The following is a 27974-nucleotide window of genomic DNA, read 5'->3' as shown; positions in this document are numbered from 1 at the left end:
CATGTTCACTCATCCTTTCTACTACCCTGAACCCTTCGTACACGCACTGGATGATATTCTGGATCTGTTGCACGTCGCTAGATTCGGACTTGCGCAGAATTAGTGCCTTTCGAGCCAGGCTCCCATGTACAATGATGCTTGCTAATCAGGTCCCGTGGTGATCATCTGTCCCTATGGCCTATGCCACTGTCCCAGTTTAAGTGATATGGTCACGACCGCCCTGGGTATTAGCATCATCGTAGGACTGAACCTCCCATCATTGTGAAGTGCCGGTTCCGACTGTACTGTGGTCATCTTGACATGCTTCACTTTGCGCGCCCCCATCGTGCTGACCACCCGCGCCGCGATTTGAGAGCGACGAGCCTTACGCTTTCGTGTATGTATTGTTCCAGGTGCGGCAATTGGCAAGCCTGATGGATGGAACGCCATTTACCGAGATGCCCGACGGGCGTGTGGGTTGATGAACGGATGGATGGGGGGAGAGGCTTTCGGAAGAAGGAATATGGACATGCAACAGAGCTGACCATGGCACAAGCAATAACGAGACAAGCATCGCCCATTCCTCCAAAAAAGCACAACGTGCAGTGTGTTGGCGGTGTTCCCGAGAACCCCCCCCCTCTTCCCCCCAAGTCCCTGGGTCACACAACCACACCTTCAGACGGACAGCCCCAATCAACCCCTGACGTGGCTACGCCCCCGTGATGCAGGCTCCGTCTCGAACAAAGGGCTCTCTGTCGAGAGAAGAAGGGGTGGCGAGAGGCTTCGGTGGTGGTGGTGGTGGTGGTGGCAGAAGAAGGAGAAGGGGGACCAGACACCGAGGATGAAAGGTCGTGCTGATGTTGGCTTCAGAAAGGTGGTCCGCAGTGTCGGCCCAGCTGAGGTGTTTCTGAAACGAGCTACCCGTCCTCCTTCGGTCGGTCAGTCGCTTGCGTCTTCGTTCGCTCGCTCGTTCGCCCGCTGCATACATGTATTCCAACACGGCCGGGGGTTCGGGGGGGGTGGGCGTGCTGTCATGCTGGCGATGCGCCGCGGGCTGCGTCGACAAGGGGGTGTGAGGGGCACACATCTAGCGGCGTGCCACTGCCGCTGGCTGGACGGGTCGGGGGATTTCTGCTGAGGTGAGGGTGACTGAGCCAAGGCCTGCGAAGGTCAGTCGGGTTGGTACGCTGCGTGGGTATGGGGCGTTTTCGCTGGTCTCCGGCAGGCCGCTGCGGGAAAAGAGACGCCCCTGCTTGAAGCTTCCCGACGGCTGTCAGCATCCTCTCTCCTGATGGGGCAGGCAAATGCTGAGGGGCGTTGCGTCTGAGCAATGGGAGCTGCGTTTTGTGGTTGCCAGTCGTACTGTCGATCTAGCCAGGGGCGAGTCTGTCCATGATGGTGGAGGGGGCTCCGCAGCCAAGCCGCGGGGAGCTACCAGTAGCATGATTACCCCGCGGCACCTTTTATCAGATAAGACAACACTCCGAGGGGCAAACGGGTACGTCCCTGACTTTCAGGGGCTTTCTTTTGGCCGGTAGGGCCGTCATCCACACATGAAAACAAACTCTTCGTAAAGAGCACCTTGGATGAGAAACATGTGATTCCTTGATCTGTTGACGACAGGTTGCGGTGAATCCAGTCGAGCTGTGCGAGCTGTGCGAGCATGTGTCGAGACACGATGCTCATCTTGATTGGTCTCTGACGCACCGGTGAGGAGTAATAAAGGCTGTGATATGTGGTTTCTTACTCTGCGAGCAAGTCGCCAAGAAAAAGGGTGAGGCGGCCTTGGAGAGGCGTGGTCACATGGCCTTACGAACATGAGTGAGCACGTTGGCTGCATGCAGGGTGTCTTCCCATCAGGCTGGCCGCGTATCCGAATGCCTGGAGTCTCATCTCCGGGCATAGCATTCGAGCTGCAGTGGCCTGTGGACGACGTGGTTATTGGATACACTGCTTAAGTTCCATGGCGCTGATTTGCGGGTGGTTTCTGGAATCCGAAACGCACATGCATTCTGGTCAGGGCTCTACGGCGCCAATGATTTATTGATTCCACGTTCGAAATCGCCTCATCGGTGAGCATCAACATGTTACGGATAAGGCTGCGAAATGGCTACTGTAGGTTCATGTAAGGCAAAAGACGCCGTTGTCGTCTTGGTATTCAAGTGCATCAAGGCTTGAGCTTCATGCATCATGTACGAAGCGTACTAGTGGACTGCTTCCCAGGTACGGTGAAGTCTGCTGTCGTGGTCGACGATTTGGTATCATCGTCTGGCCGCCTCGCAAGCTACCAGGTATTGTCGCGTGTGCCTTTACTCGTCACTACTTCAAAAGTCTTCAACGATATCATGATACATCTGTAGCTGTCTGCCAAGTCTATGGCTGATGCCGATGCTCCAAAACTGCAACAGGCGGGTCGACAAGAGGGTTTCCGGTTGTTTTCATCTACAAATTTGGTGCCATCTTGATGCCGCAAAGTCCAATGCTCGTACCAAAGAACAGACCACCATGTTCTCATGTCTCTCCACATGCTCTGTATGAACTCAGAGGCATGACCAACTGTTGACAACCTTGCATTAAATCGATCCCCCCCACAGCAAGCAGATTGCGCTCTTGTCGACTGCTCTCCACCATATCTCAAAGCCCTCACCAGACTATACATGGCAACATGCAGAACCACGCTCTACGCGTTGCAAAGACGAAGCTCGACGTCGGTCTTGTAAGTGTCTGATTGAATCTACCAAACATGTGCTCAGTGCTCGGCCAAAATATATGCCTGGAAGATAGAGCATGATTCATTTTCATTCTGCTTTGAACGCCTGTTCCAAACCTCGAATATCCATCTTCGTCATCTGCATCATAGCCTCCATGACACGGTCTGATTTCTCCTGGTCCGGATCCGCCAGCATCGTCTTCAGTACTTTGGGCACGACCTGCCACGCCAGCCCATACCTGTCTGCGATCCACCCGCACTGCTGTCTCGCGACATCGCCGCCTTCGCCGAGCTTTGTCCAGTAAAAATCGATTTCCTTCTGATCATCGCAGTCGACCATGAGCGAGATGGCCTCGTTGAACTTGAATTGCGGCCCGCCGTTGAGACCAGCGAACTTTTGCCCGTTCATCTCAAACTCGATGATGAGCAGGCTGCCGGGTGTCTGGCCATGGTGGACCTCGCCGGCGGAGGTGTAGTATTGTCGATGCGTGATCTTCGAATCTGGAAAGATGGAAACGTAGAACTGGGCGGCTTCTTCAGCGTTGCCGTCGAACCAGAGACAGGTGGTGAACTTGGCGATGGGCATGACGCTTGTAGCTCAAGAGATGGATTCTGCTGGAAAGGTCAAGAGGTGAAAACAGCGGTAGAGGAAAGCTGCGATGGGGTGGGAAAGTGATGTGCGGTAGTCTTGATGGAGCCAGCACTCATATATCAACGACTCCACTATGCCCATTGATAAGGCAGAGGAGCAGTATTGGTATGATCTGAAAGTCTTGTTGTGATTCAGGCACACGAAACAAGCTGATTGACAGCTCATGAGTACATCGTTATGACGGACAGGCGTTAACATTTTGGACCTGGCTGGATTGCCTGCACGCTATTGATCGGACCCCGCACGCCTGCCTGGTGTGGCGCTCCAGCTGGACCATCAAGGCTGCTAGCCCGAGTATATTCACACGACGTTGTCCAAATTGGTTACTCTTTTGTCCGTCTCCTGATCGATGAGTTGAGCCGACTTACATGAGTGTGGCGGCGGTGGAGGGGGTGGTGTGGATGCAGATCAGAAAGCGGCGTGGCCTGGTGTCTTGACGGAGGTGCATACACCAGCCGTCAACTGGGGCACATTGAGATCGAGGCGTCTCTCCAGATAGAAAGAAGAAGCAGGGGCGGTCCAGCATCACAGACTGGTAAATGGTGGATCCCATAGTTAGGGCGGCGCAGATGGCTTCGTCTTGGACCCCAGGCTGGCGGTAAAGCAAGTGTAGAGTAGTTGGCATCACACAGGTGAATAGTATTAACACGAATGAATAGTACATACGTGCGCGAAAGTGAATGGCGCTCCATGTTCTGGGACGGCCGTGTCCCGTCAAATCCCAGCAGAGCCGCTCCAAGCTCCAACCCAGTGCAAAATGAATGGCCAAGTCGTAGAGTATCTAAGTGTAGTTTAAAAAAAAAGGGGGGGGGGGGGGGGGGGGGAGACCTTGAACAGCCCTGGGTCTACACGTCCAACATGCTCTTGATTTTCTGCGGTGGTGCAGAAGAAGTCCCCGTGTTGGCACTGGGACTTCTCGCCGCGCCACCCGGCGAGGTTGTCACGTCTGTGGCGGCGTCGCCTTCTCCACGGCCCCGTTGCTGTCCCGCGTACGGCGGCGGCGCTGGTCCGTCCATCATCAGCTCTGTCCTCCTGGCAGCTTGTGCTTCACTAGCAGACTGTCCGCCTGCAGCGGGGAAGAGCAAGTCGGCGGCAGCGTTCCTAGCATGCTCCATCCGTCGCCTGTCGGATTTGCCCATGTATGACGCGTCGGCGCTGGGTTTCTTCGACCCGTCGAGGAGGTTGACTTCCGACTGTCGACGGGCCGGATTTGGCCCACCACCGGGTCCGCTTTTGGTCAGATCCCTCAGCTCCACCAGGCCGCGGTGACGTTCAGCATTGCGCATCTCCTTGATGCGTGCGTGCTTAACGCCGCGCGAAGTCGCACCACTGTCGGTGCCAGCTTGGTCATGGCGCATGGCGTTATTGCCACGGCGCCACCAGCTGGGCTTCTGGACGTAGCCCATCTCGCGATCGTACTCTTGGCCACGGGTCCGGCGTTGGCGAATGAGCTCCTTGTCTTCGTTCGGGGTGCGGAAGCCCCAAACAATCTGAACAACGAGAATGAGGAGAGCCGGTACATAGCCACCCGCATAGACGGATGCGAGACTCGACTGGGCATTTAGTACAGAGTAGTCGAAAGTAAAGGCGCAAAAGGCCTGGAAACCGACGACAACGAGTGCCAAGGGTAGCAGTAGGCGGAAGCGGAGAGGGGTGTACTTGACGAGGCCAATCGTCTTGTTGATGATTCCGCGGTTGCGAGGTTTGTAGTGCTTGACGGAGTGGCGGAGGGAGATAACGATGATAATCCAGCAGAACAAGAGGAAGAGCGCGGCGATCTTGAAGCGGACGTCGGTCGCCGCGGGGCCAGCTTTGTCCTCGATCTGCTGAGGCGTGCGTTGCAGCTCGATCCTGCCCCAGTTGCGGGGAATGATCATGAAGAAGTTGAGCCAGATGAATAGGTAGAACACCAGAGGCATCCAGAACTCAAACTTGGCGCGCCTGTCGTCCTCTCGCAGCACAAAAGGATCAGGGTCGATGAATTGCCGCTCTTGCCAACTACCCCAATGACGTGCCGCCTCCCAAACGAGCGCTAGCACGCCGTGTTGCATCAAGTACCAGAAGAAGCTGTTGAGAATGATCGGTAGGCCCATGACACGGAAGCGATCCACATCAACATTGGTGAAGAGACTGACGACGGCCATCGCAATGACCCAGATGCTCCAGTACCACTGCCATCGCCGGCCAATGGGTGTGAACCGCTTTTCGCCGGGCAAGTGTAGGGTGCCATGCTTCTTCAAGTTCATGAGCACGAGAACCAGGCAGAAGGCAAAGAGGACGGCGAAGACGATGCCGGCGATGGCGCGGTCGCCTATGGGGTCGACGGGGTTGTAGCATGATGTCGAGTTGATGAAGCTGCCGTTGGTCCAAACGTAGTCGGGTGTGTAGTCGCCGTCGGTCAGGATGCATCGGGATCCATTGGAAAGCGTGCCATTGCTGTATAGGGTAAAGTTGAAGTGCAGCAGAGTGGTGAGGTTGAAGTGGACGCCATTGATGACAGTGTCGCTGGCGTTGTTCCCGTCGGGGAACTCGAGGAGGTCGCGTACTTCGAGGAGATCCATGATGGTCGTTGGACTGTCGTCGAAACGACCGGGGGGTTTTTCGACGGGGTTGAGCCAAGGCAAGGCCAAGCCACAAGGTTCCGGTAGGTGGGAGCGATACTGGCTGTCCTGTATGTGACGGCTGCTTGCTGACGCTGACGGCTTGGTACGAGTCTTACAGAGGCTCGAAATGGAATGAGCGCTGTTGGAGGGCGCGCGATTGAAGACGCCGACGCGAGAGAGTCGGAGGATTAGGACATCGTAGGATAAGAAGGTGACAAGATTTACTGGTCGGAACAGGCGATCATTGTCAATGGAACGGAGTCGCCGGCACGAGAGATAAAAAATCGGGATTCGGTGAGGTTAGATGCCTGAGCCACTCGGAGCTTGGGGAGGTGATGGCAAAAAGTATGGGAATAACAAAAGCTAGTCAGGCCTACCGCCTCGCTTTCGCTCTCTCCATTTTTCTCCAGCGCATCCGGGCGATAAATGCCGAGCCCCACCGGACGCGGCGGATGCAGTAAAGCGATGATTCAACCCCACTATGCCCGCATCTCGTCATGCCCATGCACGTGCCCAGCTCAAGCCATCCCTCTCATCCATCCACTGTGTGGCTCAGCCCTCTAAACAGGTACTCCAGCCACAACCCCACCATTGCCGTCTTGGTGTGTCTCTGACATGGGGGTCCAACTCGACACGAGGGCGATTGGGAAGCTCTTTTGTGACCTCTGGCCCTCGAACAATATTTCCACAACACAACGTCAGTGAGTTCAATGGGCAGGCCCAAGCTCCGAACTACACCACTCGCCCAGCATGACCTCACAGGACGAGGAAGATCCCTCTTATATCGACTATGAGGCCTTCCTGGCCCCCGACTTCAAGCCCTCAGCATTTGCCAACACGCTCGTGCTGTCCACCAACAACCCCAACGACACTCCCCTCGACCTGAGCACGCCCCTGTCCCGGGTCCTCTTCGACACGCAGGAGGTCGACTCCCACATCGATGTCTTGACGACCAAGTCTGCTATTCCACTTCTTGAACACACCGACAGTCAGACCAAGTCAAGCAAGCGCATTGTTTCCGAGCTCGATGCACAGATCAAGTCTCTGAACGACAGTTACAAGCAGCTTGAGAAGGACGTCATCAACAAGCATGCCGAGGCCGACGAGGTGCGCCAAGTCGCCATGCGCCTTTGGGAAACCCTGAGACTGGGACGCTCTGTCGGACGATGCTTGCAACTGGGACGCCATCTTGAAGTCCAATACACAGAGATTGCCGGGCCGAGCATCAGTGCCGCAGCAGCTGCAGCTGGCAAGAGGGAGGATCACAGGGCATTAGTCCGCTGCGCACACACCATATTGTCTCTGCGGGAGGTCTTCGACGCGACAGCTCCCGGCGAGGAGGGCCATGGTCTTCATCGTGTGGACGCGATCAAGAGTCTCCGTGAGAACATTGTCACCCCGCTGGAACGCTCCGTGAAAGAGACGGCCGAGCGCATTGTGCGTGACTTCTCTGTTCCAGACATGGCAACATTTTCGCAGAGCGAGGACATCAAATCCCGTACCGTCTCTGCCATGACTACGCTGTACCTCCTGTCGCCCACGAGCCAGGCGCAGCCAAAGCCCGAAAAATGGACACCTGTTCTCCTTCTGCAGGCACTCGAGACGTACTTTCGAACCGCCCTCTCCAGCTCCATAGCATCTTTAGCGCGCGCCCTCAGCCAGCTGCCGAATCTCGACCGCACGCTTGCCGAGATTACCGCTCGTTGTCAGAACATCGTGGCGCTCGAATTGGTGCTGGAGAGTACTAGGCCGCCTGCGCATCCCCTTGTGCAAATCGAGGGCACCCAGGCCAAGGCGTCATCAAACTTGCTGCAGCCTCTTCTGGCGCATCTTGAAACCGGGAGCCTGCCATCGTACTTTTGGAGAACGATGGCGAGCAGTCTGGGAACTAGGGTACAGGATATCATGAACCGCGGTGGCGTGTCGGCACGAACTCTCAAGACAAATAAGCAAGGCGTCGGAGAGGCTGTTCGAGAATGTGTCGTCAAGGGGTGCCGAGCGCCAAGCGCCATGAAGGGCAAGGGGGAGAAGGCAAGAGAAGGTAGTTGGGAGAGGGAGGTGGCCGTCATGGTAGGGAGCGTGTTGAATAACCTCGGAAGGTGATGCAAATTCTTCCTCAATAACAAGCCCATCCTTCTGTTCTGCTGCACTCCATGACGAGGTACTTGGCCGTGACATGATGTATCTGGTGAAGTTCACATCGTGACTTGGGCGCATGGAAGACATGGAAGTACCTATAAAGGACCTTCTCCCTGGAAGAACTGGGAAAGCTTCAAAGAGAATAACATGCCCCCCTGAGTGGTACCGATCGTTGTGAATGTGGAGCTAGATGCCTGGGCACCAGTGATACAACTTGCGGAAACCACAACCCGTCATATCAAGACGCACCTTCCACCCTCCGCGGTCGCGCAACTTTTAAAACGATACCTTGGTACTGCATCACTTCGGTATTCTTTTTTGGTCTCTGGCCGCGAGATCTGCGTCCTCTTCGACACTGTCATTCTCTCATCCTCTTTTCACATCGTTTGGCCCTAATAAACTACAGTTGTGGGGACAACCTCACGGATTCAATGCACGATACCCCCCATTCAGAGGCAACTGACTACGCTGTAACGACGCGTCGTGCGGGCACGTTGAAGACAAATCAGCTCCTTGGTTAAAACGGTCGACGACTGAATGACCACGGCATACTTTCCTACTTCGCGGCCTTTCATATTCCCAGCCAAGCCCCGACGACCTATTGCCCAGGGGTTAACAATCAGTCGGAAATCGCGTCATGGATGTTAAGGACACTGTTGATGGAAGCGAGCTTTCGTCTCCGGACGATGCTGATCGCTTTATGCTGAGCGACCATCGGTAAGCCACTCACCGCCGAATCCTTCAACCTTGACATCAGTTTATTTCCAAGTTCTGTCCCGATGCTTCCACATGTCCCTTTATTGCAAGTCTTCTGCATCCTCACTGACCGGGTGCCTTCAGACTTCTGACCTCGGGTTTCTTCGCGGACTGTGAGATCGTCCTGGGCTGCAAGACTTGGAAGCTTCACAAATCGGTCATCTGCCTACGATCCAAGTACTTCGAACGTGCCTTCATGGGCCACTGGCCTGTGAGTGTCTTTGACTCTGCCACACCTGAACATGGTCTAATCCAGCCCAAGGAGGCCAAGAGTGGTAATATTACATTATCGACAGATCAGTTCACTGAGGAGCAAATCGAGTGGCTCATCAGTTTCGTCTATACTGGAGGTTCGTAATTCCCAATCTATATGCAGTGGCTGCGTGTTGGTTTGTACTGAGATTGCATAGTCTGTGAACTCGAGGAGCTCAAGTCTACAACTACGGTGTTACACACAGCTGCCCAACTCTTCGCTCTCGGCGACTACTTTCTCGTGCCTGGTCTCTGTGATTGTGCTATCGAAGCCGTCACCTGTCAGTGGGACCCACGCTTCCGACAAAGTGTTGCCCGAAGGCGTCCGTGGCTTCGTATTCATGGTCCACTTCGCAGTTGGGTATACCCCTTTGACGGGGATGATTGGGCACGAGCCATGGCCTGCGTCTACAAACAGTGGGCTGACAGCGACGAAAACGAGTTCAAAAAGGCAATGATGCGGCTGTCCACGGAAAAGCTCAACTGCAGGCATACCCTGATTCGCTCCCCTCATTTTCTGAGCTTCATTAACAAGGAGCCGCGATTTGCCAGGGATTTCATGAAGATCATGGTTCAGGACCGCGTGGCAAAACTGCAGTACTGAGCTTGGGCGTCGGCCGGGAGTCGGAAAGACTTGGAGTGATGTAGGCATCAGGATTTGTTTGTGGCGTCACGAATCATCACAAGTGTTCTGAGTGCGTTACTGATCATCTCGGGTTCAAAGTTGTGACGATACAATGCCAAAAGTGCTTTGGCGATATGGGTGACATTCCATCATTGCAACTTGTTATTGCAAGTGTCTAGCTGCGTTGTGAGTTGGTGTCAGTTGTTATGGTCAATATCCACCATCATCAATCAGTCAACTTGTCCATCCTGCACTTCCTGTGGCGCCCTCGGGTTCATGCTGACTCCCAGCTGCCAAGGACATCATTCCCGGCGAGACTTGGCCATGATCGGCGGTGGAAGAAGTATGTCCCTGTTGCAGGCTTCAAAAGGATCAACAGATGTGCGATCAGGGGTTCCTTACACCGTCAGTCCATGCTGAGCCGGCCACATTATCTTCCTTCAGTGCACGGAGCGTCCAACGTTTTCGATTCGAGCAAGTATGGCGCTTCGACAGAGATAGCACTTTCATCGCTGGGCGTTCATTTCATATGCAAATACATTAAGGTAGAGCAGGCAGAGTGCACGTCACTCGTGCCGGGACGAGACTCCGAAACCTGCAGCCGGACCACGTGAGGTGGCTGCATCCAAAGTCAAAAGGGTATGCACAGGAAAACATCGCACAGCGAGGTTGGACCGAGCAGATTGGCCACTGGCAGCCCGCGACAGGCGCCATGTGCGGCCTTGGAAAGAGGAAAATGTGCTTGAGGAGGGGGATCATATCAGTTGGGTTTGTGGTGTTGATAAATGGCTCATCGGGTTGGGCTGATATCTGATGCGGTGTTTCTGCGGTGGGATCCGAAGGTGTGATATGGTGTCGAGAAAAGTACAGCGCCGGAAGCAGAGAGCGAGATGCCCCTTTGGTCTTCTCATGATGACAATTCGACTGCGGACCTCGACGACTGAGCGGGCTGAGGGACATGATGGTCGCTGTCGACGAAACTCGGCGGTAGGACGGGCCTTCTCAGGCGTGGGAGCGGGCCGCGAGCTGAACCCGTTGACCACCAGATGGGTCATCTCCGATGGGCGGAGCCACATACTGTAGTGCAGCAGTAGCTGGGCCTTGTTCATCCCATCTGGGCCATCTGGGGCACCACGATCGTGGGCTATTCTCGGGCTGTCCGCGGGGGTGGGTGGTGTTGTCGTCGGGCTGGGCTGGGGCCTCTTCTGGCTGCCATTCGTCCGCGTCCGCTGTTCTGTTCCTGTGTAAATCCCTTTCCTCTGCGAGAGTTCTTCACCGTCTTTTCATTGTCATGTTCTTGCCATGTCCCGCGGGCAAGACTGCTGCAGTACAGCAGGACAGCATGGCAACACCGGCGGTGGGCAGAGACGCAAAGCAGCTGGCCAGAACTGACGAGTGGGCGAGGAAAAGAGGGGTTGATGAGCTTGAATGCTTTTAGCGTGCTGTTAGCGCGTCAGTAGCGAGAACGGCGCCTGAAGCCCCAGTTGCAAAGGACCCGGAGCGAGGGGCCCAGCAGGGCAGGCGCCATGCCCACCCACTCATCCGACTGGCAACAGCGCTGACGTGGTGTGGTGGTCCGTGTGCCTGCCGCCGGCCGGTGCCACGGGCTCGTCTCGCTGGTCGCGTCCTAGCTTCTTTGACGTGCACATCACAGGCAGCTGCTGCCCTTGTTGTGGCCCGGTCATCGTCGTGCCTCCTTCTCTTTTTCCCTCAATACAACCTCATTGGATTGTTCAATTCACCATCCTGCCCTTGTTCCTTCCATTATACAGCTGCCTTTCCCTCTCCTTCCCTCGCTGGACTCTTCACCAACTCTTCGCCCGCGATCCCAATTTCCAGACGTAAGTACCACCCACTCAGCCCTCTGTGCTCCAGGCGGTGTTCTCAGTTGCCTTACCCCTCCACCCCCTTGTCACTGCCCCTCACCCCATCTCGAGCTCTACGAAGCTCTCCCAAGCTCCAACAATCGACCGACGCAGACTCCCGCTTGACGCGCCTGGCCCGACCAATCCATCCTTTGTCGGGTCACACATGAGGGAGGAACAGATCCAGGGCCCAGGAAATCCAGGAACCAAGTTCTGGAGCCAATCCCGGTGTTGCAGGACCAAAACCGCCGCAGGATGCAGACAACAGGCCGCATCGCCCACGGTTACCCATCGCCGACCTCCGATCAATTTGACCAGGAAACTTGCTACCGGAGCCTATTTTGACCAATTGCTTGCCCACGCGTCAAGGGGGCATCGACCATAGACAACCCTGGCCCTCAAGCACATTTTGTCCGCCAAGAGGCAAAGCCCCAGGGCGCGCAAAGGTCCAGCCCGTTCTCAGGAGCAAATGGTCCTGGCGCACTTCGGATGATCCGCAAATCGATCGAGGACGGCCACCTTGACGGCGTAACGCATCAAGCCGGCAGCGCCTGTCAGAGCCCATTGAAGTGGCCGCTGTCAGTCTCTTCCTGTTGCCGGCTGAGGAATGACTTGTCACATCGGCTACCCCTCCGCCGCTCCTTATCTTGTCCCACCGCCATCCCATCAAAGGCTTCCGCAGCCTCTGGTTGTTGCGTCACGGCCTGGTCACCCATTCTGGCTGACGGCGTATTGGTCTGCAAATTCGCCAAATGATATCAACCTCCTTGGACTGGAAACCTCGACACTTATGAACCTTCCTTGCCGCGTCCCCTCACTGCATCCTGCACTACTCAACTTCCCTGTGTGCGCGAGTTGGTCGTCCTCTGATTAACACATCCACCATGACACAGAACCCATCTTATCACCTTGGCCACGGCCACGAGCCGAACAGACCGGCGTCTCCCTCGAGCCTCTCCAACGCGACTGATCCTAGTGAGTCGCCCGTCCGCGGTCTTTCCTCTCGTGCTGCTGCCGCCGCCTACGCTGCCACCCCCGGCATCCATCTCGAGACCTACGACTCCCCGAGCGAGGGAGGGCAAAGCTATTTCCATCACAATCCGCAATCCTACCGCCAAAGCGCCGCTGTTCCTGCCGTTGCCAAAAATACAGAAGAGGTGAACGCTTTGCAGCTTCTGACGCTCGAGACCATGGCTCGCCGCCACTCTATCGACGACGTCCGCAATGCGAACCCTGACCTCCCCTTGAGTGGGAATATCATTTCGGCCACGTTCAATATCCCCCACTCCTTCAAATATCATCAGGGCTCCGATTGGGTATGTTCCGTGTCGCCCAAAAAAAAAAAAGCTGGAGACCCCGCGCTGACGTTGTTGTGAACCAAACAGGAGCTAAAACCCCGTCGCGGCCAATCCGCCCTCTTCGAGTCTTTCACACACCTTTCCTCCGAAGCAACACCCTGGAACCATACCGTTGTTGCCTGGACTGGTGAGATCGACGTCTCACAAGATGTCGTATCACCCCCGGGAACACCGCCAACGACGACGGTGCACATGCCTGGACTAAGCTCGCTCTCTGCACCCGTTCCTATCGATGGTACTACTCGCTTGCCGACGCCTCCAGTATCAGAAGGAATCTGGGTATCCAAGAAAGATCAGTTGCGACTTGAGGAACAGCTCTCGCACAACAAGATCATTAAAACCGTGCCAGTCTGGCTGTCGGACGACCATGAAAGCACCGATGAGGGAATCCACCTCAAGGACCAAGCTCGATGGAGGAGGTATGCTGAACACGATCTCTATACGCTTTTCCACTACAAACAAAACGAGCCATCCGACGGCCGCCGAGAGCGCATCAACTGGGCCGACTACTATCGCATGAACCAAAAGTTTGCCAACAAGGTCATTGAGCAGTACAGGGCTGGCGACATCGTTGTCATTCATGACTTCTATCTCATGTTGCTCCCCAGCATGCTTCGCCAGCGTATTCCCAACATTTACATCGCATTCTTCCTGCACTCGCCCTTTCCCAGTAGCGAGTTCTTGCGTTGTCTGCCCCGGCGTAAGGAGATTCTTGAGGGTGTCCTCGGCTCCAACCTCATCGGATTCCAGTCGTACAGCTACTCGCGTCATTTCTCCAGCTGCTGCACACGCATTCTGGGGTTCCCATCCGACAACCTTGGAGTCGATGCCTACGGAGCTCGCGTCCATGTCGGCGTCTTTCCTATTGGCATTGCCGCTGCAAAGTGCGAGTCATATGCCTGGTCTGAAGCTGTCACCGAAAAGTATGACGCCCTCAAGAAGATGTATCATGGGAAAAAGATCATTGTTGGTCGTGACCGCCTCGATAGCGTCAGAGGCGTTGCACAGAAGCTCCAGGCGTTCGAGCGCTTCCTGGAAGTCTACCCCGAATGGCGCGAGAAGGTCGTCCTCATCCAAGTCACGTCACCAACCGGTCTTGAGTCTGAGAAGGAGGACAACGATAGCAAAAGCAAGATTGCGACCCGTGTCAATGAGCTCGTGATGAGGATCAATGGCATGTACGGAAGCTTGGGCTTCTCACCGGTTCAGCACTACCCGCAGTATCTCACTCCTGATGAGTACTTTGCGCTTCTTCGTGCAGGCGACATCGGTCTCATCACCTCGGTGCGTGACGGCATGAACACGACGAGTCTGGAATACGTCATTTGCCAGCGCGACAGCCATGGACCTTTGATTATTTCCGAGTTCAGCGGTACCGCTGGCAGCTTGAAGGACGCCATCCACATCAACCCATGGGATCTTACTGGTGTTGCCAGGGATATCAATAATGCCCTCATCATGTCGGCCGACAAGCGCATGGCGATGCAGCAGAGCCTCTACAACCACGTGACAACGCGCAACGTACAGAGCTGGACTGACAATCTTGTTGATAGACTTGTTCACGTCATGGCCAGCGAGAAGAGCGTCGTCTCGACGCCTCTGCTTGACCGCACCTTGATGCTCAAGACTTATCGCGATGCGAAGAAGCGTCTCATCATGTTCGACTACGATGGCACCCTGACTCCCATCGTGCGCGAGCCGAGCGCCGCAATCCCCTCAGAGCGTGTGCTGCACACCCTGACGGCGCTGGCGGCGGACCCGAAGAACGCTGTCTGGATCATTTCGGGGCGCGATCAGGAGTTCCTGTCGCAGCACCTGGGACACATCCATGGCCTCGGTTTCAGCGCCGAGCATGGCAGTTTCTTGAAGGACCCCGGCTCCGAAGACTGGATTAACCTTGCCGATGAATTTGACATGGGCTGGCAGACCGAGGTCATTGACGTGTTCCAGCGATACACCGACCGTGTGCCAGGTAAGCACAGCCTGCCGGAATACGATCGAGTTTCTCCGTTCTAACCCGCATAGGTGCCTTCATCGAACGCAAGCGATGTGCCGTGACATGGCACTATCGCCTTGCGGACCCTGAACAGGGTGTTCACATGGCCCGCGACTGCCAACACGAGCTCCAGACGACGGTGGCTAAGAAGTGGGAGGTCGAGGTCATGGTCGGTAAGGCCAACCTTGAGGTCCGCCCAACATTCATCAACAAGGGCGAGATTGCGAAACGCCTCGTGCACACCTACAACGAGAAGAGCGCAGCCGAAGGACACGGTGGCAGGGTTGAATTCGTCTTCTGCTTGGGTGACGACTTTACTGACGAAGACATGTTCCGCTCGCTGAACGGCATGTCGGGCAACGAGGTCGAGAACGAACACGTTTTCACGGTGACCGTGGGGGCGAGCACCAAGGTGACCTTGGCGCGCTGGCACCTATTGGAACCTTCGGATGTCATTGAATGCACGGCGCTTCTTGCTGGCGTAGGCCCGAGTGGCGAAGCACACGAGCATTTCGGCCAGGTCAATCTTGCCACGCTGAGTGCAGTGGAGGGACAAATCCCTGAGAGTGCCAAGTGATCCTATCGCAAGGACTTTGGCGACGAGGCGACGAAGCATGAGGTATGCAGCATGGAGTACGGGGTTGGCAATGGTATGAAGCCCTGGCTCCGCATTGTTCTTGATTTTCTTGACATTCGGGCAGATGGAACTGGGTAGCTACATCAGCGATGGACGGGCTAGACGGCTCCAAGCTGATGTAGAGGGAACCCCTCTGGCGACCTACTTGTAGATGATTGGTACCGCGCCGCTTGCGTGGTAGAAAGGCACTGCTTAATGTTGATAGACGTGGAAAGAAATAGATGTCATTGATCATTGTTCCCAGGTACTCGAAGGCGCAGCACAGGCAGCAGTATGCCCATCATGCTGTTGTTAACATGCAACAGTAATGTTCAGCAGCTATAGCGACGTTTTTACTTTTCTGTTAGACAAACGATGGACCATCAGCCCCCTGTCATGTCGTTGGACAAACCGCCCAATCCCTAGCACGGGCTTCGGGTTTTAGGCTGTTCTCTCAAAAGGTTGGCCGCCTTGAATTTGGTGATTGGAGGCGGACTTTAGAGTACTTCCTTGTCCGTGAGGCGTTCCCAGCTTCATCATTTCTAGGCGCTTGGCGTGCCCTCTGCCAGCAAAAGAAATGACACAGGCGGTAATTGATGACGCTCATAGTGGTACGTCGGAGATGAGACCACCTCGTTACAAGTGTGTTTTCGGAGCCTCGCCGGTTCAGGGGGTGGCGTCATACCTGGGTTTGATGTGACCTACAGAAGTTCTTGGGGATTTGAGAAGCCTCCAGCAGAGTGAGGCTGACCTAACCATACCAGACGTACACGATTCAATGCTATCATGCGGAAAAAACTCAAGGCTTGACACCAAGGTGTAATGATATGATTGGGTATATTTTGATCATGGTCTGGCCGTATGCATCTTCCCATGTGGAAGAGCTCTGTTGTCCAGCTGGCCGTGTCTTCTACTTATGCTTCTTAAATAGACTGAAGCCCAGGCTTTTCTTACCATGTTTGTCTGCAGATCTTCGTTCATGGTGACTACGTGATCGACCTTCTGGCCTCGTCTCCGTCTCTTCATACGGTGGCATTTCCTCACCTTGCGTCTCATTTTCAAAAGGACCATCATAGTTCTGTCCCGAAAGGTCGGGCGTCTCGACATTCACAAGCCTTGACCGTGCACGCCGCTCCCTCGGCATTGAAGGCCCAGCTTCTGTCTCTTCCGGCACTGTGGGCACGCGTTTCTTCTTGCGGTCGGATTCCTTCCGTCTCTCGCGTTCTGCCCTCTTCTCCCCCTTTCTCGCCTCCCTCTCGTCGTCCCTGGCTTTTTGCGCCCGCTCATCAGCTGCAAGACAAGTGTGTCAGCTCAGAGACAGCATCCAGGCTACAAATCTACCGATCTGGGTCGCCGCGACTGTGAAGCACTGGGGGTACTCACCCTCGTCCTTTTTCCTGCCATGCCCAAAAATGAATACCTGCAGCATCAGATCTTCAGGGCATGGCCAGTTGGCCCCGAAAACCAAATCAGTCTGCTCTGCTAGCTTACCTTCGAAGAACTGAAGCTTGTCTCTCAGAGATTCGAAACTCCCATCGGTTCTCGCGGCTTTGTAGTCAAAACTTCCCCAGCCCGACGGCTTCACCTTCACTTGCAGTGGCCGAGCGATGTCGTCGGAGTTGAGCTCGCCAGTGAAGGGCACAAATTCGTGACCAACGACGAGGGCGTTCCCCACGTAAGGCACGAGGGCGTTGCTAAGAAGGGGGTCGCCATGGTAGTCGGGGTCAATGACGGCACGGGCTGTAACGTAGGGCTCCGGGGAGCCCAGACTGCTGGGCATGAAGACGACAAACTCGCTCGGGCAGCCCTTGGGCAGCGTTTTGGTGCCGCTGCGCGGCGCCTTGTGAGAGGATCGCTTGCTGGATTTCGATGCATGCCCACGTTGCGAATAGCCTGACTGGTGATTTGGGATTTAGCGGTGAACACAAACTGCGTGAAACGTGCGTCCGCCTCATCTCTTCGGACGACTCACACTGGGGTCTGGGACTTGCTCGCCGCCCACTGAGGGGTAGCTGCCGGGTCGCGCGTCGTACCAGGCTTGACTTTCGTCTTGTTCCGGCCCTGCGACGTGAAAGTCGCACTGGAGATTACATGGACACGCATCGATCGGGCACGAAGGACCGCACGTACATGATGACGGAGGTGTGTCTCGGGAGGCAATCAAAGAGTGGAATGGGACCTGAGGCGTGGCAGTCTGCCGAGGAATGGCCGCCGAAGTATACGACAGCCCTGCCGGAATTGTATCATTGTACCTTTCGTAGGGTGAGCTACTGAATCCATAGGTTGTGGTTTCGGGCGGGTATTCGTCAAAGCTCCGGGGTGCATTGTAGACATGGTCGACAATGGAGCCAAATTGAGAGGGGTGGCTAGTAGAGCGTCTCGGGACATAGCCTGCAGCCATCGACGACGGGTACGATGAGCCGTACCCCGAATCCTGTCCTGGGGATGACCCAGTGAGTGCGGTGGTGGCCCGTGAATGTGGGTTCGTGAATGGAGCAGGCGGGTCATAACTGTGTTGACGCGGTTCATAGGGCTCCCGCTGCCGAATAGTCAACGATCGAAGTGACTGAGCCGATGGAATGCTGTTGATCTCATCTTCTCGTGTTTGGACAAAGTCTAGGCTATCTGTGTTTTGGGTTTGCTCCTGACCTTCTCCCATATCGTATGTCGACGAATAACGATGTCGAGATTCGTGGTGACGTTGACTTTGGCTATGGCTCATTGTCGCTGTTGAAGCCGCAGCACTACGTTTACTCATCTTTCTGGTAGCGTCGGTGGTGCTGTCGACGTGGGCAGTTTCACGAAGCAAGCCTATCTACCCAACATGCGTTGTCGCCGTTTGCGTGGCAAGACAGGAAGATAGCTGCTTACAGCTGCGGGATGGACTGTTTTGCGCAGTTGAAGGATCGTTAGGCGAGGACGAAACAGAAGACTACCATAGCACGCGCTGCGACCAGTGACAGGGCTGTCGGGCGAGTATAAGAAAACCACAAAGTCGGCGAGCGAGGCTGGCTCTCATGCCCAACAAGCCCATCGGGCACTTTCGACACCCTCCCCACTGATCGTGAATGCCTCTGCCCTCAAGCAAGTGGTAACCAAGCGCTGCAACTCGCTTAGCCCTGTTTATTTGTACTGGTTGTCGGCATCTTGTGACCTGGCACGCGCAAATAGAATTCGGAGCCCAGCCTGGTGTGATGAGGGACGCAACATGTTTTGCCGTGCTGGGAAGGACGGAAGAAAAGGATGGCGCATGCACGGTGAGGACTAATTCACATGTGGTGAGGTGCAGACCACCATGCTGCAGGCAGCCTCCCTGCTGGCAGCCTCTCTGCTGGCGACCGTGAATTGTAGGAGGGTTACCTCAAACGGTGACCGAGAGAGCCCGAAAGAGGGTGTATATGTTAGGCTGAATCAGTGCGACATGCCACACCCCTACCATGTTTTGGATGTCTGAGCCGACACCCCAACCTTGGCCATTGGCCACCAATCAGTACCATGCCTCATGTGATCAAGGATGACGGGGGAATCGCTGCCTCCCGGCTCTATGCAACAGTACTAGATCCCCGTCCGCCTCCGCAATTCCCCAATATGCCGCGTCGCGACTTTTCGAAAGCAACACCCATTCAGTTCCTCCCTTGGCCAGCCTTCAATGGCTTGAAATGTCATGTCCCCCCATTCAACAGTTCCACTCCCTCCCGTCGACTTGGAATCTATGAAACAGGAGGATGAGAAGGTGAGAGGAAACAGAGATGGAAGGGCTGAGAGAGAGACAAGGGGCTATTCCCGCCTTGCGGCTGCCATGGGCCAGCAACCGGACTTGGCCATCTTCATGCGCTTCATCGCGTTGTCGGCAGAGATTCTTCTACACCGCCAAGCAGAAATTGTAGCGCTAAGGGATGAGCTGTGGGAATGCCAGAAGAACGACAACTCTGCGGCCAAGGGAACCAACCGCTGCGAGTATGCGCATGATTCGGCCACATTGCAAGCGTCAATCGATTCGAATGATCCGATAAGAGATGACCCTCGGCAGTGGGAGATATTCCTGGAACTGAGAGCCAAATTGAAGGAATATCGTAAGTCAACCCCTGGACCCCGAGCATTAGCAGCCCCCCCCTCCCCCCGGGGGGCGTGGTGTTCGACGTGGAGGTCCAATGGCTACCGCCTCGCGGGCACGCTCAACAAATACTAAGGATCAACAGAAGAGGCTTTGGTCGCCCACAGACAGATGGTTGAATTTAGGCAGCCTCATCGTCGTCAAGTAGAGTCTCTCGTGGAATGGATGGACGATCACAAACGTGGAGATATATTTCTTCTCGGGATTGACAGCGATGCATGGAAAACAACAGAGTTGGCTGACCTCGTGAACATGGAACCCAGCTCGCCTGACGGTTTTACAAACCGGTGGTCGCTTGGCTTTCTTTACTACTACGACAAAGTCATCGGACATCGCATCCATGTAAGTGCCCGCCTCGGACTGATTCTGTGCGCTGGGACAACTTATGATGATTTAACATTTTCGTTACCTACTAGGCTACTGACGAGGCTGAACATGCGCGGAACGCCATTGTATACCAGAATCAACGTATCATGGCTGTCGCACGAACCTTTAAGACTGTCGTGGCTTGCATGTTCCCGATAGTCGCAATCATCACTCTTTATTTTATCAAAACGTTGCCTGTGCGGTTGGGCGTCATCGGAGGCTTCACCCTTTTTTTCGCCCTGGTACTTGACAAGGCAACATCTGCAAGCGTAAAAGATATCTTCAGCGCCACGGCCGCGTGCGTATTCCCGCACAGGGTTCAGCCCTGTACCGGCCTCTCTCTGGGGACCATTTGCTGATGTGTTTTCGCTTTCATAGATTCTCTGCAGTTCTGGTAGTGTTCGTTGGAACAACAAGTTGAAAGGCCCTGGTGGTAAGAAATGCAATGTTGGCTAGGACTACGATTCTGGGTTTACACATGTTCTCGAAGCGCTTCCGGTGTTGCATCCTTTGCAAAGGAAGCTTTTCTGATAGAGGCCATACACAGAAAACCATAATGGCTCTCTGATTGTATTCCATCTTCATTTTAGGGTTCTTGCGAATATATCAATCCTCTGGCACATAATCGCTCAAAATCTGTGAGGCCTAGATATTCATGGCATGATGATTGTCCTTGAGAATGGGAGGGAAGTTGTTTTGAAGAAGACTGGTTCTCCACCGACAACACTTGTGCTATATCCAAGGTACCAAAATATGTATCAAGCTAGGCATTCAAGGCAAGATCAGGTAATAGACGACGACTCCACTCGAGGTTCATTCAAGACGTGCTGCGGTTCCGGCCCGAACAACTGTTGCCGTGACCAAGCCGGCCCCACTCGGTGCCGAAACTCGACTCCACCAAGAAATAGTATCTTACCTCAAAGTACCCGGTTATTATCTCACCTTACCCAGTTGGCCATGTGCTCTGTTGCGTCGACAGGGTAAAAATGCAGATCTTCAACAAAAGCTTCTCATGTGGCCCTGGCATTATCAGTTCTCAATCGAGGATGGCTGTGACGCGCCACCAGATCCTTCATGCAGCACCGCCTCGCTAAACGGATCCCTGTTTGCAGCTGGCTGCCTCAACTTTCTTCCCTCCGAAAATATCGCCCCTACAGGAGCCGCATCAACTCATAGAATGGGTTTATTTTAAAAAGACGCTTCCCCCTCTCGATGGACCGAGTGTTAGGCATCTCCCATCATTTTTCGCAGAGGACCAGCTTCACTTTCGGAGACTACATCGCCATGGACCCCCTCTCCATCGCGGCGAGCGTCACTGGTGTCTTGGCATTTGCCGCATCTACAGCGCGCGGCTTGCACTCGCTGGTCATGGAGATACGGGACGCGCCCGAGGATATTTCAGCTGTCGGACGCGATGTGCAGTCTCTCGTAGCGGTCCTGGCGTCGGCGCAGGAGACGTGCACCAAGTACGATATTTGCCGCGAAGACAAAGCACTTGCCGTCGCGCTAGGAGACTACCTCGATATGTGCCAGGAAGCCATGCAGGGAATGCACGTCTTGCTCAAGCCGCTGGCATCAACGGGCGGAGGAGGCAAAAGAAGTCCGCTGAGATTCGCACTCGGTTGGACAATGCGGAAGAGTGAGATACGAGGTCTGAGAGCAAGACTAAACGAGGGCAAGGCAAGTTTGAATCTAACATTGTCGGCACTGAACGGGTAAGCCAGCCATCCTTACTCCACACACTACAGGTCATCTGTGGAGCCATGAAGCTTATACATGCGTCGACTAGCCTGCTGGAAGGCAAAGGTCAAGACGACATCAGGGCGGATATCAAGGACGCCTACGTCAAGATCATGAGCGAGTTCCGAAATTTCGAAGCTGGGAAAAGAGTCAAACGGCGGATCGAAGACGATGTCGCAAGCGCTTCAACAGAGCGCGGCCGTCGGGCGTCACTGTCCGAGGTCACCGACCCCGAGTTCTCCCTGAGGCGCTTTCTCCAGCCAGTAACGGATGACAGGCTCGTGGCACGCGGTATCAATGCCACGATGGGCGAGAGCCACAATACCGCAGATACGGCAGCGCTCTTGAGTCCTTGGGCTAGTGATCCCAACGCCATACTCGAGGCAGTCAGAGCTCGGAATCAGCACCTTATCGAGACACTTCTCAATCAAGGATTATCCCTATCGACAAGATCGGTACAGGGTTATACGGTCCTGCATTATTGCGCTATCGCCGACGACGCAGAGACTGCAAACCTGCTGATTGAGCACGGAGCCGATATCAACGCTAAGGACTACGAGCTGCGAAGTCCTTTCCGCCTGGCCTTAGCTTCAGAAGCTTTGAGCGTGGCGCGTCTCTTGTCTGAGAAGGGATGCATCATCGGAGACTCATCCACCGCGCTGCTACGGCTTACAGGACGTTCTGAAGAGGTCCCTGGTGTTCGTCCGCTTCTACAGTCCCTGGCGAAGCGGCTCATTGAAACTGGTCAAGGCCCTTTCTTACTACACCAGGCCATTTCCGACGTCGACAAATCTTCGATGAAGATACTTCTCGACGAGGGGTTCAGCATTAGCAAGCCTGATCATCGCGGTAAGCGTAGTTGGTCGCACTTTGGTAAAGAATGCCCGACTGACAGAGCAAGGAATCACACCCTTTTATCACGCCTTCAGATGCGATAGCCGACCTGCGATGCGCATCCTTGTAGAAAGAGGTGCTGATGTGAACCAAAGAATCACAAGGCACGTGATCGATGAAGCCGGATTGCCCGAGACTTGGCCAGACACGGATGTCTCCGACAATCTGTATGGAGCCACTGCAGTATTTCTTGCGGCGCGATATAAAAGAGACCCAGCAATGACAAGGTTTCTCATTGATCTTGGAGCCGATCCCGATGCCCCAATGTGGGATGGCATGGGTAAGTCCTAGTTCTTTTCATGCTGTGCAGCACCTAACCTCAAGCCAGATCATGTCCCTATGTTAGGTATATGCGCAAGAGATTTCACCGCACAAGCAAAGGTCATGGTCGAGGGCGGTTCGGACATCAACCGCCCAACACATGGCGGGCGCGGGGTTTTGTATTGGACCACGATTTGCGAAAACAATGATCTGATGAAGACCCTCATCGCCCACGGAGGGGATGTCAACTCGTCACATCCGGATGAAGGAACATTGCTCATGATTGCAGCGGCCAGGGGAAATCTAGAAATGACGAGAATGCTGGTAGAAGCAGGCGCGGACGTGTTCAAGCTGGATAAGGACGGCAAAACTGCCTTGCAGATTGCGTCTTCTCATGGAAAACAGGATGTTGTAAATGCACTTCAGGCGGTCATGTAGCGCCAGCAAAGTATTTTGCGGAGTTCAATGGCGAAGGAGAGGTTTGCATGCCAGTAGATTTCCTCCATCGAGAAAACTGGTCTGGTAGAGCTTCAGAAATTCAGTTGAACTCCTGCTAGTAGCTGCTTTGGTTGCAAAATCAATCCACCGGAAGCGGGAGCACTGTGATCTCTGGTGTTTCCCAAACGTCCCAATCATTAGAGTCCTGGCGCAGACCCAGAGGTCGAAGAGCGGCGAATCTCATCCTGCGAGTTCAGTATTGTCAGTTCCAGATACGGTGGTATGCACGATGAAGAGACAGAATGTAACTTACTTGTAGATGCCTGGCTTGATATAAGTTCCATTTGCAAGCTTTCCAAGCCAGAAGAACCTGTGACGATCCAGCCCGAGGGACGTGCCGCCAGATTGAATGCTCCGACTAAGAGCGCGGATTGGGAAAGCCACGGTGTCTTCTTTGTCATGGATGCTCGAGTCGAAGAATGTATATCTTAGAGAATCACGGAACGCCGTAGCAGCACCCACGTAGCCGTTCTCCCCGACAACTGGTGGGTATGACCATCTTGATTCCTCCCACCCAGACTCATAGATCTGCAAGCTTGTTAGATCTTTCTCGAGCAAACAGACACTCGAGGGTCGTATCATTTTCTTACATCCCAACGGAGTTCGTCACAGCCAAAACTAAAAGACGTGAAGACCTTCGGATAATCTTGGCTAGTAGGTTTGCCCGAGCTGAGGTCGAATGTGAAACTTGTCCTCAAGGTCAGCGGCCCATAACTCGCGACGGGAAAAGACGATACCTACTTTCTCTTCTCGGGAAAGTTTCGCGAAGGAGACATGATATACGGCGTGTTGTCTATGAACATGTCCTTGTACTGGTCCTTCAAATTATACGCTGCGCCAAAGTAAGAGACAGAGAGAGTTTCCCCCAGAGAAGAAGTGATGAGGACTTTGCCGCTGTATAGAGGCTGTTTCGCTTCGTTCAGACCTCGGGGATAATCAAAAGAGAACCTTTCAGCTGTCAGCATTGATCTTTTTCGATCAGAATCGACCAAAAAAAGCAAGAACTTACTCGGCCTTCCGCTTCTCGCCTGGCTTTAATTTGAAGCTGCCTGAAGGCAGTGTGATGTTGGGTATCATTCTCAGAGGTTTATAGTCTTTGAGCTTGGCCAGAGCACCGGAAGTGGTTGCGACCTCAACACCAGCGGCAGGCTGGAGCAGGAATTCGTACTCGACGTCAACGTTGGCATTGTTGGCGATGACAGTACTGTGTTGCCCATCAAAGTGTGCCGTGTCATTGAGTACCCACTTCGTTGTGCTGAGGGTGCTGGTGTAGTTGAGAACTTTCCAAGCGTCGACCAAGCCGCTGCCGGCCTGAATCGTTGGAGCCCAGAATCCCGTGTCCTGAAACGCCACGGCATCAACGGTAGACCAAGGCATCGAGTTACCGCTGGCAACGACTCGATTGTAGAAAATCTGGCTCAAGCTGGGGCCATGAACTTCGCGGCCGCCAAACTCCCTTATGAAGAGGGCCGCAATACCCGCCAAATAAGGACAGGCCATAGAAGTACCACTGGCAACCCGCCAAGTGCCGTCGAGCCAGGTGCTCAGGATGTTGCCACCCGGGGCCGAGACTTCCGGCTTGAGGTCCATATCATTCAGGCCGCCCCATGAGGTGAACTCACTGGGCTTGTTACCCACACCATTGTGCATACCAACGTACCAATCGGCATCCTTGAATTTGGAAAAGTCCGCCGAAACTTGACCGCCAGCCTTGATGATCTCGACGATACCCTCACCAACGTTGGCATCAACAAGTGCCTTGGGCCCACTAAGCCAGGTCGATGGGTGGTCAGGACGGCTGTTGTCGTTGTAGAACATGATTCGGCTGACATTGAAAGCCCTGAGGTTGAATTCTTGGTCTAGATAGTCGCAGCCGCCGCGGCGGACCAAGGTGATGACGTTGGACAGGTCGGGCGTGTCGGCGGGAATCAAAGCTGGTGAGCACGCTTGACCGCTGGAGGTGTTGAGGTAAAGAGGATGAATAGGAGTGGCCTCGATGTCCCAGGCGTTGATGCTGTTGTACCGATACGCAGACTGAACAGAGGTTGTTTCCCCATTGATCGTCTGTGTAAGTTGGAATGGCGTCGCTGCGTAGGTCCCGGCTTCTGCAGATGCCACAGCCAAAACTTCCTTTCCAGAAGACCCGCTGCTGGCGTAGAATGCGCCTTGTGCACCATCGTTGGCAGCTGCGATCGTAATGATGACGCCTTGTTGGGCGATTCGCGACGCGATGGTGGCCCAGGGGCCGTTCGACCAGCCTCCGGAAACACCAATACTACAGGTGATGACATCAGCCTGTCAAGCGGTCAGTTCGGAGGCGTTCAGATCTTCCTTGCCTGTCGTGACTTACGCCGTCATCAAAAGCTTTGATGAATGCATCGATAATGTAGGTGTCATATGTGCCACTCTGCGGGTTGGAAGGATCAGTGACATTGAGCGTTACTGCGTATGAATGAATTTGGACATACCCCCATCGAGGAGAAAACTTTGTATGCGAGCAGATCAACGCCAGGCGCGACGCCTTGGAACCTGGGTATAGGGTCAGACATGACACAAAAGGACGGTGCTGAGGAACCATCAATTGCTGGGAAACTTACGAGTCTGTCTGAGCTGCAATGATGCCAGCGACATGCGTGCCATGGCCTCGACCATCTAGTGGATCGCTGTCAGGCACGCCATCCTCGATCGGCCAAGCTTGAGTGTATGTGAGCATGCTGTCTCCCCATGTTCATCATATTACTGACCATCGCCAACCACATCGTAACCCCCTGACACCTTGAAACCTGGGCCGAATCCTCCACCAAGCTAAAGTCAAATCAGCGAATGTTCAAGGTTGACTTTATCTTGTGGTACTAACCGCCTCGTGTCTGTAATCAACGCCCGTATCAACAACAGCTACCTTGACGCCCTGACCAAAGTTGCCAGTAGCATGAATTTTGTCCACCCCAGTCCACGAATGGATGGAATAGTTGGCCGCCGCGGCAAGCCTCGCGTTGCTGGGCGGCTGCACACCAGGCCCCAAGTCCGGGAGTTCAATCACGCTCGCCGGCCACGCCTGGGCCACGTCTCCCAGCTGTCCAATGCTGTCGAGGTTGTACACGTCCGTCTCAATGGTCAAGCCACGGAAGACTTCCGAGTTGTAGGTCTTGAGGACTTTGACATGATCCTCCGCGTTGAGACTCTCGGACAAAGCGTCAACGTCCGTGTCCTACTTCATTAGTTTGGTCGCAATGATCGGGGTGCCACGAAGGAGAGACGAACCTTTTCGACTTCAATGATGTACTGCTTTGTGGGCTCAGCTGCGCCGAGAGACGGCTCATCGTTTCTAGCAAAGGCCGAGCCCGCTGCAGCGCCGCCTGCCAGGGGCAGGAGTTGAAGAATCGACAGAAGACGCATCGTGACTGTTGTGAGGCCTTTGATGGGTTCTTCTCATCTGGTACGTGAACGAACGGCCATTTATACAAGTGAGAAACTAGACATGGATACATCATCAAGTCCTTTGCTCGCTCCCACGAGCGCTTGAAACGTGCAGGCGAGCGGCAGCCGGGCCGGCGATGAAAGCAAGACAGCGTCAGACGTCGAGGGCTTTTCGCAAAGTTCGTGAAATCACCAGATCTGACACCATCAAGCTGCCGACTTTGGTCTCGGTCCAGGCCATACTGAAGCCCCTTGATCTCCACCCCCACGGCATCATGGATGCCTGCAGATCAAAACTCCTCAGGCGACGCAGTCGGACCCGACCTCGCAGCGTCGAGACCACGGGGGAGTTGTGTCGCACGTGCCCCAGCAGCGACGTCCTGTTCTCAGCGGCATGTTGCACAAAGACCTGAGCCCTGCAGCATGCGCAGGCGGGGGATCGCATCCTCTTTGAAGGATGGAGGCGGCCGCATCACGCCTGCCAAGACGACGAGATCCTTCACCGAGGCGCCGCATCCCCGGCTCCGCAAGGGTGGTGCGGGTGGTTGGCCGGGCCGCGCTCCGAAGGGCGGCCGAGAAGGTCAGATCCCGCGCAGGAGCCGCGCTTCGGGCCGCTCGGCTTGTCCATTTTCTTTTCGGTGAGATGTGGAAATGATAACGCTGGGGAGCGGTGAGGGGACCCTTGTTTTCGGATGCTCGCCGTGCTGCCGCGGGAGGGTTTAGGTTTGAGCATCCCTGCGAAGGAAGCGCCGCAGAGGCCGGCGTTCGACAGTAGTGTTTGCGTGGGGGGGCTTGGGAGTCGTAGCTTTGGCTTCTTCTCCAGTGTCCTGAGATGAAATGAGAGACGTCTAGACGTCTCCTTGCCAAAGTCCCAGGTCAAAATTCTGCGCCGTCAGCAACAGTTAGTTCACCTTCTCTTCCTGGCTTAGCGGGACAAATTTGATGATCCTTCAGCGGAAAGTCGGGTGAACTTAAGAAATGACGATCTCGGAGGGTCTTCCGACTCGGATTCCACTCACAGTTCATCTTCGTTGCCTCTTTCTTTAATGTGGCAAAGGAAATTACGTCTGGGTACGGCTTGGAGAATGGTTGTCAGGGAAAGATTCGTACCTTCCACACCTTCGAACAGTAGT

At 54.7% G+C, this 27974-nt stretch overlaps 9 protein-coding genes across 9 annotated transcripts; 5 read left to right on the top strand and 4 right to left on the bottom strand.

The window, feature by feature from the left end:
• Positions 1-2777: 2777 nt before the first annotated feature.
• D7B24_003998 (uncharacterized protein) lies at positions 2778-3275 on the bottom strand (the record flags this gene model as incomplete). Its single annotated transcript, XM_028638179.1, has 1 exon — positions 2778-3275. One exon carries the CDS (start codon positions 3273-3275, stop codon positions 2778-2780), a length of 498 nt encoding a protein of 165 aa, XP_028497066.1.
• A 911-nt stretch (positions 3276-4186) lies between these two features.
• D7B24_003997 (uncharacterized protein) lies at positions 4187-5902 on the bottom strand (the record flags this gene model as incomplete). The annotated part of the gene is made up of 1 exon (XM_028638178.1): positions 4187-5902. The coding sequence occupies one exon, from the start codon at positions 5900-5902 to the stop codon at positions 4187-4189; it is 1716 nt and encodes a 571-aa protein (XP_028497065.1).
• A 792-nt stretch (positions 5903-6694) lies between these two features.
• On the top strand, positions 6695-8047 carry D7B24_003996 (uncharacterized protein; the record flags this gene model as incomplete). The annotated part of the gene is made up of 1 exon (XM_028638177.1): positions 6695-8047. The coding sequence occupies one exon, from the start codon at positions 6695-6697 to the stop codon at positions 8045-8047; it is 1353 nt and encodes a 450-aa protein (XP_028497064.1).
• Positions 8048-8720: 673 nt separating this feature from the next.
• On the top strand, positions 8721-9197 carry D7B24_003995 (uncharacterized protein; the record flags this gene model as incomplete). Its single annotated transcript, XM_028638176.1, has 3 exons — positions 8721-8800; positions 8924-9050; positions 9102-9197. The coding sequence occupies 3 exons, from the start codon at positions 8721-8723 to the stop codon at positions 9195-9197; spliced, it is 303 nt and encodes a 100-aa protein (XP_028497063.1).
• A 3268-nt stretch (positions 9198-12465) lies between these two features.
• TPS2 (threalose-6-phosphate phosphatase) lies at positions 12466-15512 on the top strand (the record flags this gene model as incomplete). The annotated part of the gene is made up of 3 exons (XM_028638175.1): positions 12466-12897; positions 12967-14911; positions 14965-15512. 3 exons carry the CDS (start codon positions 12466-12468, stop codon positions 15510-15512), a joined length of 2925 nt encoding a protein of 974 aa, XP_028497062.1.
• Positions 15513-16501: 989 nt separating this feature from the next.
• Positions 16502-17952, bottom strand: D7B24_003993 (uncharacterized protein; the record flags this gene model as incomplete). The annotated part of the gene is made up of 5 exons (XM_028638174.1): positions 16502-16514; positions 16580-16841; positions 17043-17448; positions 17524-17612; positions 17682-17952. The coding sequence occupies 5 exons, from the start codon at positions 17950-17952 to the stop codon at positions 16502-16504; spliced, it is 1041 nt and encodes a 346-aa protein (XP_028497061.1).
• A 1398-nt stretch (positions 17953-19350) lies between these two features.
• D7B24_003992 (uncharacterized protein) lies at positions 19351-20452 on the top strand (the record flags this gene model as incomplete). The annotated part of the gene is made up of 4 exons (XM_028638173.1): positions 19351-19624; positions 19751-20007; positions 20082-20329; positions 20410-20452. The coding sequence occupies 4 exons, from the start codon at positions 19351-19353 to the stop codon at positions 20450-20452; spliced, it is 822 nt and encodes a 273-aa protein (XP_028497060.1).
• A 791-nt stretch (positions 20453-21243) lies between these two features.
• D7B24_003991 (uncharacterized protein) lies at positions 21244-23364 on the top strand (the record flags this gene model as incomplete). Its single annotated transcript, XM_028638172.1, has 4 exons — positions 21244-21746; positions 21821-22620; positions 22673-22945; positions 23012-23364. The coding sequence occupies 4 exons, from the start codon at positions 21244-21246 to the stop codon at positions 23362-23364; spliced, it is 1929 nt and encodes a 642-aa protein (XP_028497059.1).
• Positions 23365-23503: 139 nt separating this feature from the next.
• D7B24_003990 (uncharacterized protein) lies at positions 23504-26820 on the bottom strand (the record flags this gene model as incomplete). Its single annotated transcript, XM_028638171.1, has 11 exons — positions 23504-23609; positions 23678-23952; positions 24015-24111; positions 24166-24372; positions 24434-25719; positions 25775-25831; positions 25893-25953; positions 26022-26076; positions 26169-26229; positions 26282-26632; positions 26686-26820. 11 exons carry the CDS (start codon positions 26818-26820, stop codon positions 23504-23506), a joined length of 2691 nt encoding a protein of 896 aa, XP_028497058.1.
• Positions 26821-27974: the final 1154 nt, after the last annotated feature.

This window comes from Verticillium nonalfalfae (assembly GCF_003724135.2).
Source record: "Verticillium nonalfalfae strain VnAa140/NRRL 66861 chromosome Unknown scaffold_22, whole genome shotgun sequence".
In the NCBI taxonomy this organism is placed as follows: Eukaryota; Fungi; Ascomycota; class Sordariomycetes; order Glomerellales; family Plectosphaerellaceae; genus Verticillium; species Verticillium nonalfalfae.
This window is presented reverse-complemented; position numbering and strand designations above follow the sequence as displayed.